Source organism: Struthio camelus, chromosome 18, assembly GCF_040807025.1.
Source record: "Struthio camelus isolate bStrCam1 chromosome 18, bStrCam1.hap1, whole genome shotgun sequence".
In the NCBI taxonomy this organism is placed as follows: domain Eukaryota; kingdom Metazoa; phylum Chordata; class Aves; order Struthioniformes; family Struthionidae; genus Struthio; species Struthio camelus.
The window spans coordinates 14149483-14169306 of NC_090959.1; the positions used below are offsets into that span (position 1 = coordinate 14149483).

A 19824-nucleotide genomic window follows, 5' to 3' on the forward strand; every position below is an offset into this window, starting at 1 on the left:
GAAAATATTCAGTAAATTGCACTGTTCTGCGCTCTAGAGACTCAAGTGTCTGATAAGTCAAAAGCCCAACACTGATTACATTCTCTTACTAAAGCCTAGTTTTTTTTCTTTCCCCAACTTCCATGAGGCACCCTTCCTATGGGATTCAAGTCATATATTCCTATACAGACGCGGTGTGAAAGAGACAGTGCGGGCAAGGCTCCCTGAAAACACTTGGATACTTCATGTCTGCTTCACACACATACAAGTGAAACATGAGTAAGCCTGCCATTGCCTAATGGCAGCATCTGAGAGCTGGCGAGGGATTTCATTTAACTGATCACAGAGAATAAAATACTTCACCCAAGTGTTATTCCATGCATGATGGATGGGAAAAATTCTACTTTCCTGCTTAGAATAAAATAATGTTTCAGTCAACTTCCACCTAATCCAAAGGAAGTCCTGCTGTTGAGGTAACGAGAAACAGATCGTGGCCTAAGTGCTGGTTGCACAATGACCTTTGAAAACGTTTTATCAGAGCGCTATTCCTAGTAGAGAAAAGCGAGTCATGCCTACGTGCTACACTGATCACGTGCATATCTTGTGGAGGTGTAGGTAGCAATGTAGAAACATGGTGACAGAACTCCTCCTCCCTGTAAAGCAGTGAATTTCTTTTTTTTTCCCTGTTGAATGAGACTTCTTCCTTCAAGAATACTTTCCTTTGCCTCTCTTCTCTTAGAGACCTGATCAACAATAAACTTCATGCATACAACATTTCTAGTCTCTTTGAAATCTGCCCAACTCCTAATCCTTTACCTAAATTATAAGCATGACTGTTACAAAGACTGCCTCAGGATATTTTCTTTCAAAATACCTTCAAGACAGAAAAGCTATCGCACAGAGCTGCTCCTTCCTAGAAACCTGAGTCAGTTACTATCCAAAACAGTTATTTCATCCAATACTTTTAATTCAGTCTATGATCAGGTAATTGTTCATTGAGTACTGTTAACTACTTTATATGCACTATTAATATATGAATAGTGAATATAAAATTCCAGCTGTTCAGGGAGTCTAATACAATAGAACACAGTTACTTCTAATTTAGAAGCTTTCTGAAAGTCAGATCATCACTAAACAGACAACATTCCAAGGGATGATTTTCCAATATATCCAAAGCTAAATGCACGTTATTAAAGATGCGTCTTCGTGAAATAAATCTGAGCTGCAATTGATTAAGATGAATTAATTCAAAATAAATTAGCACTTTGTAAGTCTAATAAAGAGTAACAGAGCTCAAATTGCCTAAAGATTTCAAATTCCCCCTTCATCTTCACCCCTGTTCCATTACTTTTAGGGAACGGTTTTTTTTGGTAATAGTAACAGTGAATTCAGAATGGAAGCCACATCAGCTAAAAAATGACCCACTTTCCTCCACGTAATGCAAATCAAGACAGACACTTACTATCGAGAGTTTTATCTATGGCTATATTTTTTTTGTTCAAATGCACATCAGAATAAATTTGCAAAACACAACATTCTCTATGCTCGTCAGTCTGATGTAAAGTCAACAAAAAATATCTGTGGAAATCTAGGATTGGAGAGCAAAATCATATTCATTATGTCTGATAAAAAGAATGGTGTATTTGCAGTTCTTCATCTGACACTTATGAAAGGTGTATTACAGGAAGAAGTAAATAAATTTGTATATTCAAGTGTATAAAACAGGTTTAAATGACTAAGATTGAAATAAAAGACTAACTAAGAAACAGGAAACAAGTCAAATGAATGGAACAAAGGTTCCATCCTTTCATTCCTCATAAGCTCCTTTGAATTCAGCTGGTATTTGGTTTGAGTAAACAGTTGAATTTAGCCTACGAGTCACAAAAGCAAATTACTAATTATAAATAGAATTAGGAACAACTTTATTCTATTTAAATTCTAATAAGTTATCTTCGTGCTAAACTTGCAGAGTAGCTATATCATGAGGCACCAAATGAGGCTTCAGCCCACGGAAGTCATCAGTGATTTTCTTGATGCTTCTGATAATACTTTATATCAGGATCCAAGCCCAAGGCATGTTCAGGTATTTGTCTATCACATGGAGCTTTATATTTCTGGAGGGATGCTCTTTGGGCCATCAATGTCTCTTTCAAAACACATCAGCTCATTTACAAAATTTGTAATTACATCCTGGACACAGCAGATAAGACCAAGTTTTCCATACTGATTTCTATCATTATTTCCTTTTGGAATCCATTGCTATTATTGTAGAAAATAGGCCTGGATGTGATCTTGAGAGGTGAATCTTGTCCAGCATCTAGAGGCTGAGCCTCTAGGAAATATCCTAAAAGGGCTTTGCTGTCATCCCAAGATACTCGCTATGATGAAATACAAACAGGTTCTTAGTTTACCAAAGCAACGTATGAAAAATCAGAGAGTTAACCAGTCCTCCAGGCCCCTTCTGCTGACTGCTGTGGTAGTTGTGGACTTGTGCCAAGAACTGAGGTTCAACCTAGATACAAAGTTTATACAATCCTAAATAATTAGTTCATGTCTGTAGTGCTTTGAAGATGAAATAGCCCTTTCCGATCGCAAATGCTACTACTGTTTCCAAAAACAATAAACACATTGCTTATCTCCTAGTAGAGATAAGCCTTCATAAGAACAAATGCAGTAGCAAAGTACCAGCTCTGGATCTGAGAATAATTTCTGATTGTGCAGTTCTGCTTGCCTGAGTTGCAGGGCTTACAGAGCCCCACTCTTCTTCCACACGTGGGCAGGGGCTGGCTAACACACTGGGCTCCCATTTTTTTGTTCACTAGCCACTACGATAATAAACTTAATAAAAACATAACAGCAAGCTTGCTTTCCTTCATCTAGGTGGTCTCCACTCCAAACCTGATTCAGTCCTGAATCTGAAAAATCTCAGTTGTGTAGAGTTATGATTGCAGAAATCAAAATGCTTTGCCTTCTTGTAACTGATAAATTTCAGAAAGCAGATATAGATCTAGTTGAAAAAGTTTTTTGAGGAAAAAAATTACCATGGAAAAAACGGTAAAAAGATCAGAATATGCTTTTCTGAGGAAAAAATCAGAATATGCTTTTCACAAAATTACCTAAAGAGTTTCTTTGAGAATTGCCAAAGTATAAAAATAACATTTTTATCAGTCTTTTACACCATTATTTCTCAAATAAACTCTTCTAAAAAGTACTATGAATGGCTATTGACTTTGATTCCCCAAGGACAAACTGACCAGGACTATTTAAAATAGACTTTAATAAGGAAGTAGCAAGCAAACTTTTTCTTTACAATCTAAAAATCAATTAGTAGCAAATGCTAAGTTTTAGTCCTTTGTGAAGAACCTTTATCTTTACCCACTTACTATACTAAGTCAAATAGCTTCTATCTTTTTATCTCTACTTCAAAATATTCAAGTGATCTTGAAATATAACTCATGGAGAGTAAATAACATATGTAAGAAAAGCTGACACAATTTCTCAATGAAAGGGCTGTGTTAGTGAAAAGCTCAGGTATTTCAGGCATGGCATACAAGATGAGAACTGGCAAAGGAAAAAACACTTCTGAACATACTGCAAACAGGCAGAACGGGCAAAGGAGTTGAACAGAACAACCAGATAGCAGCAAATCTGCACCAGTGTGTATTAATGCCCTCAACGGTGTCCAGATCACTATCCTAAAAGCATGAAAGGGTGCACAGTGCTTTTTCTAACAAAGTCGTGACTAGAAGCAAATTATATTTCCCATAATTCTTAACTGCTGGATGCATAAAGTGCAGAAGATGATTAGTGTGCTGCTGAGAACACCTTCCTGACGCTCATTTCACAAATACAGCAAAGTCAGGACTTAGGAGCACTTGGGCAAGTTACGACTGTTTTGTTACAAACTCTTCCCCAGTACACTCTGATTATTTCTAAAGTAAAGAAGCCCTAAACTTTTACAAGATTCAGTTAAGACAGACATCAAATATACAGCTGTGGATTGTTAACAAGCAAAGGGTTAAACGTGTAAGAAAGCACTATTATTTCCAGCTACTCAGAAGTCATTGGGAAAGCAGCCTTCCCTCATCCCCCCAGTAAATCACAGAAAAAAGGCTTAACCAGTTGTCACTATCAAACTATTAGTTTAACAACATTTATATAGTGTTATATGGGCCTAGGATATCTAATAAAATGAGGTTCCTGATTCCATAGCGCTAAAGGTAAAACCCAGGGTCAAATACCTGACAAGCTGAAAGAAATCCTGGGCAAAGCTGGCAGGGAATAACGGTGGGCTGGACCGGGATCCTCGTGTTCAACCTCAGCCTCCCCCCGCCGTTCAGGGAACACCAACGGGAGGGACGTGGCAAACTCCACAGGGAGCCCGCGGTGGGAAATCCTCCCTAAAAGCCTCAAGGGAAAACAGGGCAGAAGTCCCTTCCACAGCGTGTACACCGCAGCACTAGCTTCCTTTTTGCGCCAGATGTAAACAGAAAGCACAGGGAGGCACCGCGGTCGTGACGAGTAGCGCGGGCACCCCTCCGGCGCCGCCGCGCCAGGTGCGCCTCGCGCGCCAACGGCCGTTAAGGGGCCGTTAGCGGCCGTGAGGAACCGTTAGGGGCCTCGCGGGCACGGCGCCCCCTGGCGCTGCCGCCCGGCGCCGCAGGACAGCGGCGCGGGGCAGGGCGGGAACGCGGGCTCCTCTCCGCCCCGGCACCGCCCGTGAGGAAGCACCGCCCGTTGGGGCGCAGCCGGGCCGGAAAGAGCCTTTCGACGGGGGAAAATACACGTGTTTGGAACGGGACCCGGCCAGGAGGGCACACTTGAGGGGGAAATGAAGTTAGCAGGAAAATTTCCCTGTCAGGTGAGCCAGGAGCTCACCCGCGGTGAGCCCTCTCGTCCGGGAGATTCCGTCCAGATTCCACTGATTAAAAGACAGATCAGGGGTGACGATCAGGTATTTCTCTCACCCTTAAAATACGTCAGAGGGCAACTTACTCATTTAAAGTGGAATTTTCTAACTTTGTCTGGGATCTTAGGCAGCACTTTTTGGATATTTACAACAAACTCCACTTTCTTTATACTGTTGCTTGTATCCTTAAGTCTAAAACCTGCATCTCACGTTTTGAATGTAACAAGAAATACTTCACTGGATTTTCCTATGTTAGTTAATATTGCCTATGGAGCCCAATTTGTATTAAACATTGCCTTCAGACCTCCCACATCTACAGTTTTTCCACGTATCTGATACCATGGAATACTCCGAGAATAAAAGTGAGAACAATAGGGAACTTTTAGTCATGTTCCTCCTCAAGAACACTGTGCCTATTGAAAAAAGAAAGATCTGTATAAAAGAATATAAGCATATATAAGCATATAAGAATATATGCCTTCCCTAAAAGGCAGTGAAGAAAGGAGTAAGATTTAGACCTGCAATGTAAGCTGGATATAGTGCCCTTTCCCTCAGAAATTTTGAGGTCTTGGGGAAAAAAAATGGAAAGGAAACCCAGATTCTCTCCTCTGGCACTTGAATTGGCACAAGCAATATTTACATGACATACCACCTCCAGCCTCACTGGCTTTGACAGCACTGCAGGAGTCCTTCACTGTCTTCCACACATGGCTGCCTTTTCCCTGCTTCTTACACACAATTATTACGCACAGTTATCACATCCCTGTAACACACTATTGGCCTTTGCATGTCCCAGATGTGAGTCCCGCCCCCCCATAAACTATTATGTTGTTGTTACTATTACAAGATGCATAATTTGAAAGCACTGAAATAGAGCATAGGTTCACCTTCTCTTTGTCATTGCACTGCTACCTAGACGGGCTTATGTGGGCAGAGCTGTTTGTGAAGAAGGCAGGCAGCTGAGCTGTCTTCTCTTACATTTTCCCCAGCCTCTTACTTTCCTGCTCCTTCAGTCATCATAAAACGACAGAGCAGTACAGCTGTGACAGAAAGTAAGTAGGAAAATCAGACTGGTGATTCCTAGAATAGCTCTTAAGTTATCAGAGATGTTAAACGTGAGTATGTACCTGAAGCCATCGAAAACAAATCCCTGATGCTTATTCATTTTTTATTTGCCTTCCATAGTACTAGCAACTACATCATCATACTTTGGAGAAGACATCTTTCTAGTCTTCCTAGTTACAAAGTTATGACTGCTGGATGACACTTACTCTCAGTGACGTGCGTTTCTTTTATCTTCTCGACAAATAAAGGCTCAAAATATGCCCTATGTCTTCTTTACCAAGATGCAGCTGAGGAGAAAAAAAAAAAGGCAAATAGAGACAGCAGCCTTTTGAGCATTTATCTTTACGGTTAGTGTAAGCATCCTGTACTACAACAGGCTGGCATAAAATCTGAAAAGCTAGGTTAAGAATCATAAGCAACAGAACAAACGCTTTCTGTTGCTGCATCTCAGAAAATGGCTCTAAGCAAGGGTATTTTTCCCTTGGTCATCGAAACAACTTTAACATTAAAGTTGATATTGTCAATCCAAATGTATCCGGAGCTGATTTTCCTTTTTATGCTGTTATTAAGAAAGATCAGAGCTATGTTCAGAGATCACATATGGGTTTCACATTAAGGAAAATGAGGTTGTTCAATATTCTGCTGACTCAAGAAAACCAGCACTGACATGACTCACCTCTTTTCCTTCTCCTCAGAGAAGGACTCCATTTCTAACACACAGTAGTATTTGTTTTATATAACCAGATCATGAAACAGGAGTTCAGCTGTCTACCAAACAGAAATTACATGAACCAAATCGTGCTTTTACACTCTGATCATATACATATAATGTACATATTGCATTTTTTAAATTTATCAAGGCAAGGCGTATCATATGGAAACGCGTTTTTTTTTTGTGGAACGTGCATAAAACTAAAGTTTATCTTGTGTGTTCCTTGTATTGCCATCTAAGAAGCATTTTTTGCTACTAAATGGATTCCAACTGCAGAATATCACATGCCACTAAACTAGAAAAAAAAGTAATCTAACTTTTCATCACAAAGATCAAAGGCTGGATATCCACTGAGAGGAAGAAAGAGTATCAGTTCAATGTACTTACTGGAAAATCTTGCAAAATTATTTACCACAAAACTAGTACAGATAGAAAATAGAAAGAGAAGCATGTTACTACTTGTAGTGGCTCTGATCCTGCAAGTATTTTTGTCACATATTTATAGGGTTATATCAAGTAGTAAAAGGGAACTTAAGGACACTTTTTCATATGCATGTACCCACAACTAGAACTGGGCTTAGCTTCCTTATGACTTTCAGAGGTATTTAAACATCAAAATACTTGCGTTATATTGGTTGGTGCTTGCCTCCAACTTTTATGTGCTTCAGCAAAAATGCTCAATTCCTTGTGGCATTCATCCTTCAACATGGAGGGAACGCTTTGCCTCAAATCTTTCCTCTCATGAATAAGCTTGGGATTTGCCCTGCAGAAAGACTGCAGAAGTTACTTTACGGTCAGGGGGAAAAAAAACTGCAAATAGACACATTATTATTAACATGAAACTAAAAGACATACAAGTAAACATACTTTTTTTCAAAACAGATAATATTTAGCACTATAGGTTTAAATAATTTAACACAATTTCTTAAATTGTACCCCTTGCCCTCCCCTGCCCCCAAACACGGTGACGGCTCATTCAGAAATAACGAGGTGGCCAAGGGGCAGTTCCATCACCTGCTATACACAATACCCAGACTCAGTCTCCTTGAGGCTTGGTTTAATAGGAACGAGAGAAAACGAAGACGCAACTGTTAGTTAACATGACTTAAAGCAGCAAGGCAGATCCAAGCCTTGTTTGACCAATTTCTGTCAGACAATATTTTAGGATTCAAAAAAAAGTGTCCCATATAGAGATGATCAGTACGGAAGTTAGTTTCAAATACAGCAGTTTAATGTTGTAGGTATTTATAGGGTACTAATGCTGTCCTGGAGATATTCCTTTTTGAGCTGAAAATATTCAATACATTCATCTTGTACTAACGCCCAAATCTGATATGGAACTTTTCAACTATATGTTTTATACAATAAATCAGTATCATTCTTCATTACAGAAGAAGGTAGGTATGAACTGAATTTCCCAGAAATCACTGGAAACCATCCACATTTTCTAGCTTTGTCTAAAACTTGTATTAAGAAAAAACACTTAAAATATGTTACTTCCTCTCTTTTTAGGACTAGGAATATATGACTGGGCTACAAAATACATCCTACTATCTTTAAAGCATACCTTAAAGAACTGTGTTTTGTTTTTATTTGCTTGTTTGTTTCCTTGGGGATGTTTTATAGCATGATAAAAATGGCTCATTAGCTGTCTTTTTGGAATTACAATGAGCAGCTTTGCTCACAAGGCTTAGAAGTTATTACAACAACTGACACCAAAAATGAGTCAAGATTGCAATATTAAACCCGCAAAAAACTACAAATGCCCCTGCCACCTCATTTATTCTATTGCATTATGATACAGCTTTTGATTACACTACCACATGCTACTTTTTCCTTAGGATCTGCCTTGCACAAAGCAAAAGGGGATAGTACTCATTGAAGGAGAAACTCTTTGATAGTTTGCTTTAAACCACTTGTCCAATTTCTGTTCTCATGACAGTATTCAAACTCAGTGTTATGCGCAGCATTATCCTAGCCATGGGCAGATGTTACCAGAAAAGCCAAACTCAGGGCTTGCTGAAATGGAATCTTTGAAGAATTTCAAGCACTATCTTAAATGAATATCCACAGATTTCTATTTTTTTTAAAAGATCACTGAGTTGACAAAAAGTCAAGAAACACCTAGTCCACAGGTGACTACCGGAGGGAGATGCGTGCAGCTGGCCATCTTTGAAACCCCTGCTCCAAGATAAAAAGGCAAATGCACTTCTCAATGTGATAGAAATGAGTTTTTGTTGTTTCTAGAAAAGTTTCCTTTGCTTCTACTTTCAGAAGTGGCTAAAGGATACCTGTTTTAGTTTGTGTGAAAACAAAGTATGTATGCAAATGAATGACTGAATTAATGGAAAGTTTTCTGATACAGAAAGCTCCACCCTTGACAGCTGGCAGATTTATACCCATCTTACGATGGGAAGTATCAGGCAACTTCACGTCTAGTCATTGCTACCAGGTCAGCCCAAGAAGTCTACTTGTATGCGTGCATGTTTCTTAACACTAGCTCCAGGCAAAGACAAAAGTGAGGTTCAATACACACTTCTAAATGCTACCCTGCTATAATAAATGAAGACAAAAACTGCATAATCCTCACAGGTGCTGCTTGAATGCTCTATATGATTTTACAAGGACAGTGATTAAGAAGAGCCCTTGCTTTTTACAGGTCAGTTACTTGGCAAAGGAGACACTACATGGAGCAGTGAGCACGCCTGAGCAGCCTCTCTGCCGGCACCCACCCCCAGCCCGAGAGCAATCACCTCTGATTTAACAAAAAAAAACCCAAAATAACCCACAAAAACAATCAATCCATTTTTATTTTTGAACAGATCCCCGAACCACTTGGTGCTAGTCAAAATACCCTGTTGCAGTGACACCACTGCTAGACACCCCCTTATTACCAAACGGCCCCCAAACCTAAGGCACACCACCACACAGGCGCGTCCCGTTTGAGCCGCTCTCCGGAGGCGCCAGCGCCGCCCCCGCGCGCGACGGCGGGCAGCGCGGACAGCCGCTCGCGCGCTGCGCTGCTGGGCCCTTGCCCTCGGTGAGGCGCGGACGGGACAGCCACGCTCCCGCCACGTCTCGCCGGGGATGAATCGGCACTTTCTGACCGAGAAAGAAGGTTGGGGGGGGGGGGGAAGAAAAAAAATCCCCTCAGAAGAGGCTGACGGCCGCCGCCTTGTGCCACCGACCCTCGCGGGGGGGGGGAGTTGGGAGGACCCTGCCCCACGCTCGCGCGCGGCCTCGCGGCGCGACCCCCGCCCACAACCCGCGGGGCGGGGCGGGGCAGGCGCGGCACCGCCCCGCCGTCACGTGCCCGCGGGGCGGGGCGGGGCCCGAGCGCCGCGCGCACCTGCGGCGGCCCCCGCCTTTGTGCAGTGCAGGTGCGGCGCCCGCTGCCCGCTTCCCCCCCCACCCCCCACCGCCGCCCACCTCCGCCGTGACGTCACGCGGCCGCTCGCGGGGCACGATGGGAGAATCCCGATGTTTTCCGACAGATGCTCGCGGCGGCGCGGCCGCTTGAGGCGACGCCGCGGGCAGCGCTCGGCGGCAGGCAGGGGACGGCGGCGGCGGCGGCGGCGGCGGCTCTTCCCCACCGCCCCGGCGGCATGGCCCGCCCCGCCTGAGCGCCGCGCCGCCGCCTGCCCACGGCGCCGCCGAAGATGCTGCCGCGGCGGGGCTTGCCCGGCTGACGCCCCCCCGCCGCCGCCGCTCCTCGGCCGCCCGCGGCCCCATGCGCGCCTCCTCCTGCCGCCGCCTCTGAGCCGCCCGCCCGCCCTCCACCTCATGGCCGCATCCGAAGAAGGCACCGGGTGTTTCCTCCCGCGAGGCAGGTCGCAGAGTGACCCCAGCATCCTCACCGACCCCGCGGGCACCGCCGCCCCGCAGCACCCAGGTGAGGGCCCCGCCGGCGGATCTTCCGCGGCTGGCGCGGGGGGGGGGGGGGGGAGGCGCCTCCGCGGCCGCCCGGGCACCGCCGAGTGCGGCAGCCGCGGCTCGGGCGGGGGGGGCACGAGGTCTAATAAAGCAGGAGGGAACAGGCTGTTTGCCTGGGATCACCATGGCGACAAGGGGAAGCAGGGCCGTAATTAAATGCTTTCTCCCCACAAGAAGGTAATTTTCACTTCATGGGGAGAAGTGTAATCTTCTTAGGAAGCGTAGTCACAGAGGGTGGTGCTGGGGGGGACAGGGCCGAATTGCTAGAATAGAAATAGAATGCTGTGATTAGTGTGTGTGGTTTTTTTTTCCTCTAAAACTGGCTAATGATGTTTCCAGATTAACTTCACTTTTAGGAATAATTCTAAATGCCTGTTGGTGACTCAGTACTTTCAGACTGTCACAATCTAAGCAGTGATGACCCCCTTAGAAAAAAAAGAAACAACTTGAAAAACTACATCACTTTAATGTGTTGTGACTGCAAGGAAAGGCCCAACAACATGCTGGAAGCAAAAGCTAAGAGCCAGTTTTCTCTATGTTTACATAAACCTAGAGATCATGCAAGAATTGGAAGGTTTCTTTATGAGAAGAGGGGTAACTGAACAAAATAGCGAGGACAAACATAGCATAAGACAATGAATGGGGTGCTGATCCTCACTGCCCAGTACACTGAACTGTGCACCTAGAAATGGGTTTGGATTTCGGGTCAGGCACTATCAACCTGGAAGATACCGTCTCTGAATACAATTTTGGATCGGACATTAGTTCCTGCTTTTATAAGATTAATGAGTAAATAAAATATTCCAGTGTCCTTTGGAAGACATGCTACAGTGCTTCCTTCTGAGCCAAAGAAGATATTAGTATTTGTGACTATTTTAGGTTTTCTTATTTATTTGTCTTACTAAGCAATTCTGAGCACCTCACTCTGCAGTGAAATACAAATTAAATTAACAGAAATAATAGATGATTTATCTCTGATGCCCAACTGTTCTGATACGCTAAGTAAAGGGAACAAAGGACTCTTCTAACATGAACTGCTCGACTCACTCCCAAAGGGGCAATCTTGACTGAAAGAGGAATGTATGTTTCTGCCATTTGATTTCTGAAAACAGAAGTGACTAATGAAAGGAAAGACATACGAAATCTCAGTCTTAACTCCTCCATGTTATTTTCTGCTAATCAATAATTTTGATCTTTGTGAAGTATGCAACAAAGAATGTACACAACATGTCTGACATATAGACAAAATATTTTAAAATGTTATGTTTTTTATAAGGAGAAAGAACTATCAGTATGAAGTAGTATTTCCCCCCCATTAGAGACTTCATCAGATAAGACAGTGTCCCATTACGTAGCAGAAGAATGCTCAAGAAAAGATGACTTTTACGGTATAAATGATACACAAACAATATGTGGAAAGAAACAAAAGGTGATAAGTAGATATAGTTTGCATTAAGTAAGTGTAAATGGTTAGTGAGTATAGTTAACAAGTTTGGTAAGCTTTTCAGGTTTTTCATCTATTTTAAATTAATTTATCAAACAGTACTGGGCACCTATATGTCTAAAATTGGTACTGAAATGAACAGTTATTATTTAAATAATATTTTACCCTGCAGTATTGTAAGTAGTCACTCAATTTATGAGCACATACATTCATGCAATCAGCTCTTCAAAAAGCTAAAAAATACTTTATATTACTACAAGAACTATATATGCTAAACCATGTAATTGTACTTTTATCTTACATAATTTTGTTGTTATCATTATAGTATTAATGCAATCAACTATGGACCCAGAAAACTCTTAGGAGCACTAAATGGTACAAAGTGTGTGTGTACATCCCAACCCTGCTTGCAGATTAGCCCTATAGAGGAGGATAGAAATAAATTTTCTATTTGAGAATGTAGGATTTTTTTATTTTTTTTAAAAACTAAACATGCATTTTTATTTGTATTTAAATCATACAAGAAAATAAGACAATAGCAAAATAAGGAAGTGACTGAAGCATCCCTACAAAAACTTTCCTTCTTTTGTGAGGCATTTGAAGAACACTGTATTTCTACTGGAGACACAGTCTTATTTTGACGTAACATTTTCTTGAACACATGGTGTGGTCTGGGATTATTCTGCACCAATTCATCTGTCCATATCTACTTTAAGAAAGTATATCAAAGAAGGGAATGTGGAAATAGATGAAGCCAGCCTATTTTCCTGCTGTTCACATGGGTTTTGTTTGAAGATGCAATTTATATTCCTCTTCTTGACCTATACAATTAACAGGAATTTTTTTTAACCCGGCTTTATCTAGGAAAATTCAATGGCACTAAACAGCTGAGAATGTAGAGGTGGCAGCATATAGCTTTTCATGTGTTTATGTAAGAACATTCTCTGATGCAATGCTTAATTTATCCTTCTGTCTTTAAGCACCAGCTTAACAGTTGTATTGCCTGTACACAGCAAGGTTAGAAGACTTGCCTGCTGTCTTGCAGGAGTTCAGAATCCTTTACCGCTGGACCACGTGATCCCTTTTATCTGATACTAAGTAATGTAAACTTTAGGCTCAAGGAACTCAGGATGAACAGACTGCAGATGGCAAGTGTTAGTTCACCTTCCTATTATAATCTGGTTAGCTTTTGTTTGCAGCTTTCTCATCAGCTATTGCTTGAGGTCAAATGTCAAAGGGAGTTTCCCACATGAGATTAAAGCTACATGTTTTTTTAGGGAAAAGAAAAAAAGCTAAAAAGGACTCCCTCTTCTTACGGTAGTAGCACGCAATAACTGAGTAACTAGCTGGTTCAAATAGCCTTATATGTTGATTTTCCAGTTCTGGAAACTCACAATCCTGACTGATGCCAGTGAAAGTTGAAATGACTCCAAGCTTTGAACAAACAAGGCTTCATGATAAAGCCTCTTATCTAGTGTATTTTTCTTCACAAAGCATTCACTGTAGAAATGGAAAGCTATTTTATTACCCTGATTTACTAGAGCAGATGTAATCTCGACAGACCACAGTGAATTTCATAACTGAACGTGCAAAAAAATTTAAACATTAACAGATATTACTAGCATCTTATTAAATGTTCCTGTAGTAAATAAGATAAACAAGGTGTTCAGCACACTAGACTAGAGGCAGTTAATAGTTACTTATACTAAAACAGAGATACAAATTTGCTGATTTAGATCCTTCACATGCAGGTTTAATTAAACAGTAGCTCCTCACAGTGATCAATTATTATATCACAGTCATGGTCTGAGAAGGAAATATGGCCTTTAGTTATCTGTGGCAGGCTGTATTGACAAATAGACAATTTCCTCCAGCAGTTAAATTGTGCATATAGCTCCTATTCTTAGTGCAGACAATACTGGAAACAGTATAGAAAGGTAAGAAGGAATGAACATTTCTTTGTTTTGACTGAATCAGTTATTTTCTCCTTTAATACATTTTAGCCTGTTATTTAAGTGACTATTTTATGGCAAGTGAGCAGGTGTATTTTATGAGGATTAATATAGTACAGCAAACACTGGACTTCATATTTCAGTCTTAGTTTAAGCCCACTGTCACATTAAGTGTGCAAGCCTTATAAAGTAATGCGTCCTGAATTTGAGAAACTCACCTCAAAATACTTGTGCCTTACTTAACTATAGACTGTCTTTAGACTGTGCTATCTTTAAGAAAGCTAATTCTTTTATTGTGCCATGACTTAATGCCACAATACCACTTAATGTCGTTTCATGGGAAATGAACCACGATCAGCACAACTTTCATTTGGAAATCCTCATAGGAAAGATTTTCAAAACCAGTACCATCTTTTTGCTGCCATTAAGATCACTCCCCAAAATCCATTGTTTTTACTGAGTTTGGGAGAAGGCCAGAACATCCTATTGTATCAGATTTTATATATCAGCAGCTTACTTGATTGCAGATACGGCGTTACCTCTGAGCTGAAAAAGTCAGCTGTCTAAACTATGCAAAACTACTCTAGAAGATATTACATCCTGCCATAACTTTAAGGGGAATTTTAAGATGCAGTTATGAAAACTGATAAAATACTACTTACACTCTAATTTAAGAAAAATTAAAAGGTGAGGGAAATTGATTCAAACTCTAAAAGATAGCTATCACATAAAAAAACCATAATGCAAAGAGGAATGTCATTAATCCCAGAGATCATAGTTTTCTTTTTTTCCCCCCCCCCTTCCTTTTCCCATCCCCCATCTCTCCAGGGAAGGATCAAGAGAGAAAGGGGACTCTAAAGAGGCCAGGGATATGAAATTCAAAGCAGCTTTCAACATGGCCATCTATTTGAGAGACAGTTTCAGGAAACCAAAATAATGCTCTCATTATATCCTTCCAGCAGTCAAAGGGCATAAAAAAAGATTGGCAGTCTCATTTGGTTTGTCATAGAAAAAACAGGGCTCCACAGAATGAAGAAGAGTACTCCATGTCAAAGCTAGGTATTACTTGAGAAGAGACAGACAACTATGACAACATGAAAATTCCATCCCCCTCAGCAGTTTGGAGATAATCCATGTTAATTTGAAGAAGTATACGCTGGTGCTATCGCATTTTGCTCTTCATACTGCTACTTTTCCTCCCTGCTACCATCCCATTGAGTAGAGGACTGGCGCTACTGAGTTCTTCAGTGGACCTTGCCAATGGTCCACTGTATCTTCCTTCTCCTCCAGTGTAGGATCTGTACCAAGGCAAGGAGCTCTTGCAGTGCAAAGAGTAGTATTAGACCTCATTAACAGCTATATTAATATAATTTCTAGCATTCTAGTTGGAGAAGACTGATGAAGCACATGATGAAGGAGAGAAGGAGGATTCTCAGCCACTACACTATGCTGTGGTGTGCTTCAAGATCTGGCAAGTTAAAGCTACTTCAAAATAGTTGTTCCAGACATGTGCAACTATGTTGCTGCCAGACACTAATTCACTTTTTATTTTGATGATAACACTTGTAATCAGCAGCCCTGAGAACTGAATTAAGTTGGAGGAGATAACAACTGCATAAAACTTTAAAATCCTTCATCACTGTTTCTAGTTATCATAATTCAAAAGTTTTATAGCAAGAAACATTCTTGTAAGTATTTTTCCAGGATGCTAGGAGACTTGATGGTTTTTTTTTTTCCTTTTATATTGTCTCTCTTTGGACTGAAGGATGACCTGCTACCCAGCAGAGTCTTGTATTCAATATAAGGACATCAACCATTGTAATAAGACCTTCAGGAAAATCATGATGAAATAAAATATTAAGTATAGAAATACTCTATATCTCTTGGCTTTTTTTTTTTTTTCTCCTGGTTAAAGCTGTAAGCTAGCCTGGATGGACTGTGTCACTCCCTTCATATGTCTACCATTGGTTACTCATAGCCTTTCAGAGTTGATTACACTGTTAAAGGTTTTAATTGACATCGTTGCTGCCATATTCATTCTTTCAATAAGTTTCCTCAGTTTGATGAGTCTCGTGCATAGTGTTAGGGAACTTATTAGCAATTGGACAGCTATGCTTTTCCTCATTTTAGCCATCAGGACAGTACATTGGTGGACTGAATGATGTTGGAAGCTGCTGGCAAGAGAGGTTTGAAAATGCAACTTAGTATCATACTAAAAGCAAAGTATAGTAGGTTTGGGCTGCAAATGCTTGTAAGGAAAAAAGGGAAGGCAAGGAGAAGCAGGGGTACAACTGGAGTGCAGATAGATTGGTGCCAGCATTCTGAATCTGCTCCAGTGATTTTTTGCTGCAAATCATATTCATTCTAGGCCCTTAATTCAGGAAAAAATTTAACCATGTGCTTAACTTAAAACATGTGCAGAAGACTCAAGCAAATTGATAGCAAAGTGAGTATTAGGACAGGAAAAGATGCTATGGATGTCCTGCCTGACAGTTGGATTGTGCTGTCATCCTTTGGAGGTCATTTAGACTACTCCAACTTAAATCAGGGACTTAAAGGCTTAGCCATGATGTGTTTAGTCATTACAGTAATTTTCAACTTTGATATTAACAGTTGAGCCAAGACACCTATTGAATGTGTTTCTCCCACTAGAATAACTCTGGTCTGGATTTCATTGTCATATATCAGCCAGTGAGTTCTGTTAACAGAGTTTTTTTGCCCTGCATCATATTTCTTCTGGAATAAGAGGTGTGTCAGGTCTCCTACATCCTTTCCCAAAAGTATTAATTTATGACCGAAATTGAATGAGCTAGGCAGTGCTTTTGCTCTACTTTTATGACTTTACCTTATTTTTTTTGTATATATGGAGCTTTAATATATTTTAAGTTCTCTCACTTAAAGTCAGAATGTTTCTGTTCTAATCCAACCAAAAGACTACCAGCAGAAACTTACTGTTCCACATATTTAGTTCTTCATATGATACCACAGGGACTATACTCGGAGATAGAAGCATTCAGGAGGGACTAGAAACATACAGGCCATTAATTTATGTTCCAGTTTAATATCCCATTTCCTTCTACTCTGAAATCCAGATTTCAATCTTACAAGGCTCCCCAAAACATCTGCTATTTGTGGGAATGTGCGGTTAGAGTCCTGACGTAGTACCAGAAAAATCATCACAGTGTTACCAAGTACTGCAATGCTTTGTTTTACAAAGAGGCCACTGGAAGCTTGTTTTCTTTCTCATTTAATCCACAATCCCTTGCTGGTCTGATCTAACTGGACACCAGGTCCCTGTCCTGCAGAAGAACTTCACTGGAAGCACAGAACTCCCTTCTCTTCTCCGTCCTTCTGTGGTAGAGGATCTCCTACCCTAGAGCCCCCTCTCCAGTGCACGACTCACCACGTGGCAGCTCTTCTCCAGCACTTCCAGGACGGGAGAGTAATCTCTCCATCTCTGGAGAGGAAAATAGGCATAGGGCACTTGGGCAAGCTGCACAGGTGGGGATAGCTGCATGCACCACCCTAGAATCAACACTTAGTCGTTTTGCTACTGCACATATTTAGGTTTGTGACTATGGTGTAGTAACATTATGTCACTTATCACTCAACAAGATGCATGCTTAACACACACTCTGCTTTAAGCTGGCTGCCTGCTTATTTGACTAACTGGAACTGTAACTACCTCGTTTGGTTTTTGGGACTCAGGACAGCGGTTGGGGAAGTTGCATTTTAATACTGCTTTTGCAGTAGTTAAATAAGAGCAGTTAGTAAGTATCCTGTCCATGCTGAGGTGTTTTTTTTTTTTTTTTCAGGCTTTTCCAAGATCGGACTGTTCCCAGTGTTAGGAGGCTTAGTGGTTAGCCAAATATTAGAGTTCTGTAAATGAAATATAGAACTTTGATGGTAAAAAAGTGTTTTACAGTTCTCTTTTTTTCCTAAATCCCAAATTGGCAGGTAGTTTGAATGTTACTGGGAAGATTTTTAAACCATTTAAACCTCTTTATCCAAGAAGTGGAAATACTGATTATATAGCATCATAATCCATAGACTGGATTTGTATGAATCAGGTCAGCATATAGGAAATACCCGAAGTGTTGTTTTATGAACTTCTTTTCCATCAATAGAAACTTCTGCAGCCTTGAGCAATAGCTGAGGATCCTGTTTTCCTCCTAGCTTCACAACAGTTTTTTTCTGAGCAGAAAGACTGGACAAAATCTCACTTTGAAATGTGGATGCTTATAAGACTGTCACACAATGCAAATGTGCACTCCTCTCCCACAATACAGAAGGCCAGTGCACTACTACTCTGCTATTCTAAGTGCTTATTAGTTCTCTTATTCTCTGTTCTACTAGCAAAACCGTTGGGTCACATACGAGATTGGGTCTAAACCTGAGTATCAGAATTTGAGTAGGTAATCTGCGATGTATCAGTGAAAAGCATTTTCACTAGTTACCTCATCTAGCAGTTTGGGAGATCTTTCTAATATCTTTTGTTTCCCTTGCTGAGTTAGAATTAATTTCTTAGGTCTGGAATGTTTTGAATATTCTCTCTTCCCCCATTCCTGGGAGTCCTCTCCCATGCCCCAGAACGAACCTAGTTATGTGCGCACCAGTTCTTCACAGTTAGGTTTTCGTTGCAGCTACAATATTTTGGCATTAAAAGCAGTAGAGGTGGTATTGCACACTGCGCAAACAATGCAGGATTGATTTTTTTCTTGGCATCTAGGTAATGCATTTGCATCTCATTGAAAGAAATCTCAGGTCTTGAGTATACAACCTTCAAAGCATGCTTTATGAGAGAAAAAGTGCTTTTTCAGAGTTGCAGTATCCCATACATCACACAGAGAAGTATTACAAGTCTCTTCTATACGCTCTACAAAGGGCACTTCTGTTTCCCTCCTTAATTGTTCAGATGTTTTCATGTGTCATAACAAAAACTATCACAGATTACACACAAAGATTCAGGCTCAGATCTGCCAAACACAGATGTCTAGTCTGAGTAATATCTAGGAGCCATAACTGAAATAGATACGTGATTATACCAGGTTCTGTGCAACATATAAAGAGAAACTGCTCCTGCTTTAAGCAGTTTGCGATCTAATTGGAAACAAAACAGAACAAAAAACCAGAAAACAGTGGATTAAAAGAAGTGTTTCTCATATTTTACATATGAGGAACTGAGATTTAATAACAGTCTTGCCTGGTTTTCTTTAGGAAGCCAGTGGCACCACTCAAAGTTGACTCTGGATTTCTCAAGTCCCAGTAACATTAACCCAGTAGCATTAACCACAGAAATCATATCCAGGAGAAATACTGTTGTGGTGAAAGTTATTCGTGTATCTCAGTGTTTCAGAGTCCACTAGTCAACTCATGGAAAAACTGGAAAGGAGAAGGAGAAATATTTTGTATAGAAAAGGAAATCTGTTCTCATTGTAAGGTCAGGCAACTTTGATTTAATTTCTTTTATTTTTAATGCAGCTGCAATTTCTTGTTCTGTAGCTTCTAGTGCTTGATGTTGCTACCAATAGAGAAAGCAGATTAGGCAAGGATCACTTGGAAATTTGATGGAATTAGAAGAAATGTTTTGAAACTCCACTCTGATGCATACTGTTACATTGGGAGAGTTTATTTAAGATCACAGGCAAGACAGGTTTTTCACTTGGAGATTTAAGGTTAGAATTTCTATTTGTTAAAAATCTTGACAGAGTCAGTCTGTGTGCTCAATATTATTTCACCTAATAAGGGAAAAAAGGGAAGTCATAGGCCTTTTGATGAAAGATGAAAAGGGATTTTCAATTACCTTTTTAGTACTACTTCTGTTTTTTAA

At 40.8% G+C, this 19824-nt stretch overlaps 1 protein-coding gene and 1 long non-coding RNA gene across 4 annotated transcripts in view; one reads left to right on the top strand and one right to left on the bottom strand.

The window, feature by feature from the left end:
* LOC104141342 (uncharacterized) overlaps nt 1–7467 on the bottom strand; it is a 35654-nt gene extending 28187 nt beyond the window's left edge. Inside the window, exons 1-2 of the long non-coding RNA XR_693518.2 lie at nt 7291–7467; nt 6160–6240 (exon numbers count right to left, since the gene is read on the bottom strand). This is a non-coding gene — a long non-coding RNA (uncharacterized lncRNA). The remainder of the gene's footprint in view (nt 1–6159; nt 6241–7290) is intronic.
* A 2897-nt stretch (nt 7468–10364) lies between these two features.
* The window catches only part of PHACTR3 (phosphatase and actin regulator 3), a 115492-nt gene continuing 106032 nt past the window's right edge, over nt 10365–19824 (top strand). For 2 of the 3 annotated variants that reach the window (XM_068912343.1, XM_068912345.1), the window contains exon 1: nt 10365–10557. In XM_068912343.1, the coding sequence (XP_068768444.1) occupies nt 10449–10557 (109 nt within the window). In that variant the 5' untranslated portion in view covers nt 10365–10448. The remainder of the gene's footprint in view (nt 10558–19824) is intronic. The other variant, XM_068912344.1, reaches the window with a different exon arrangement.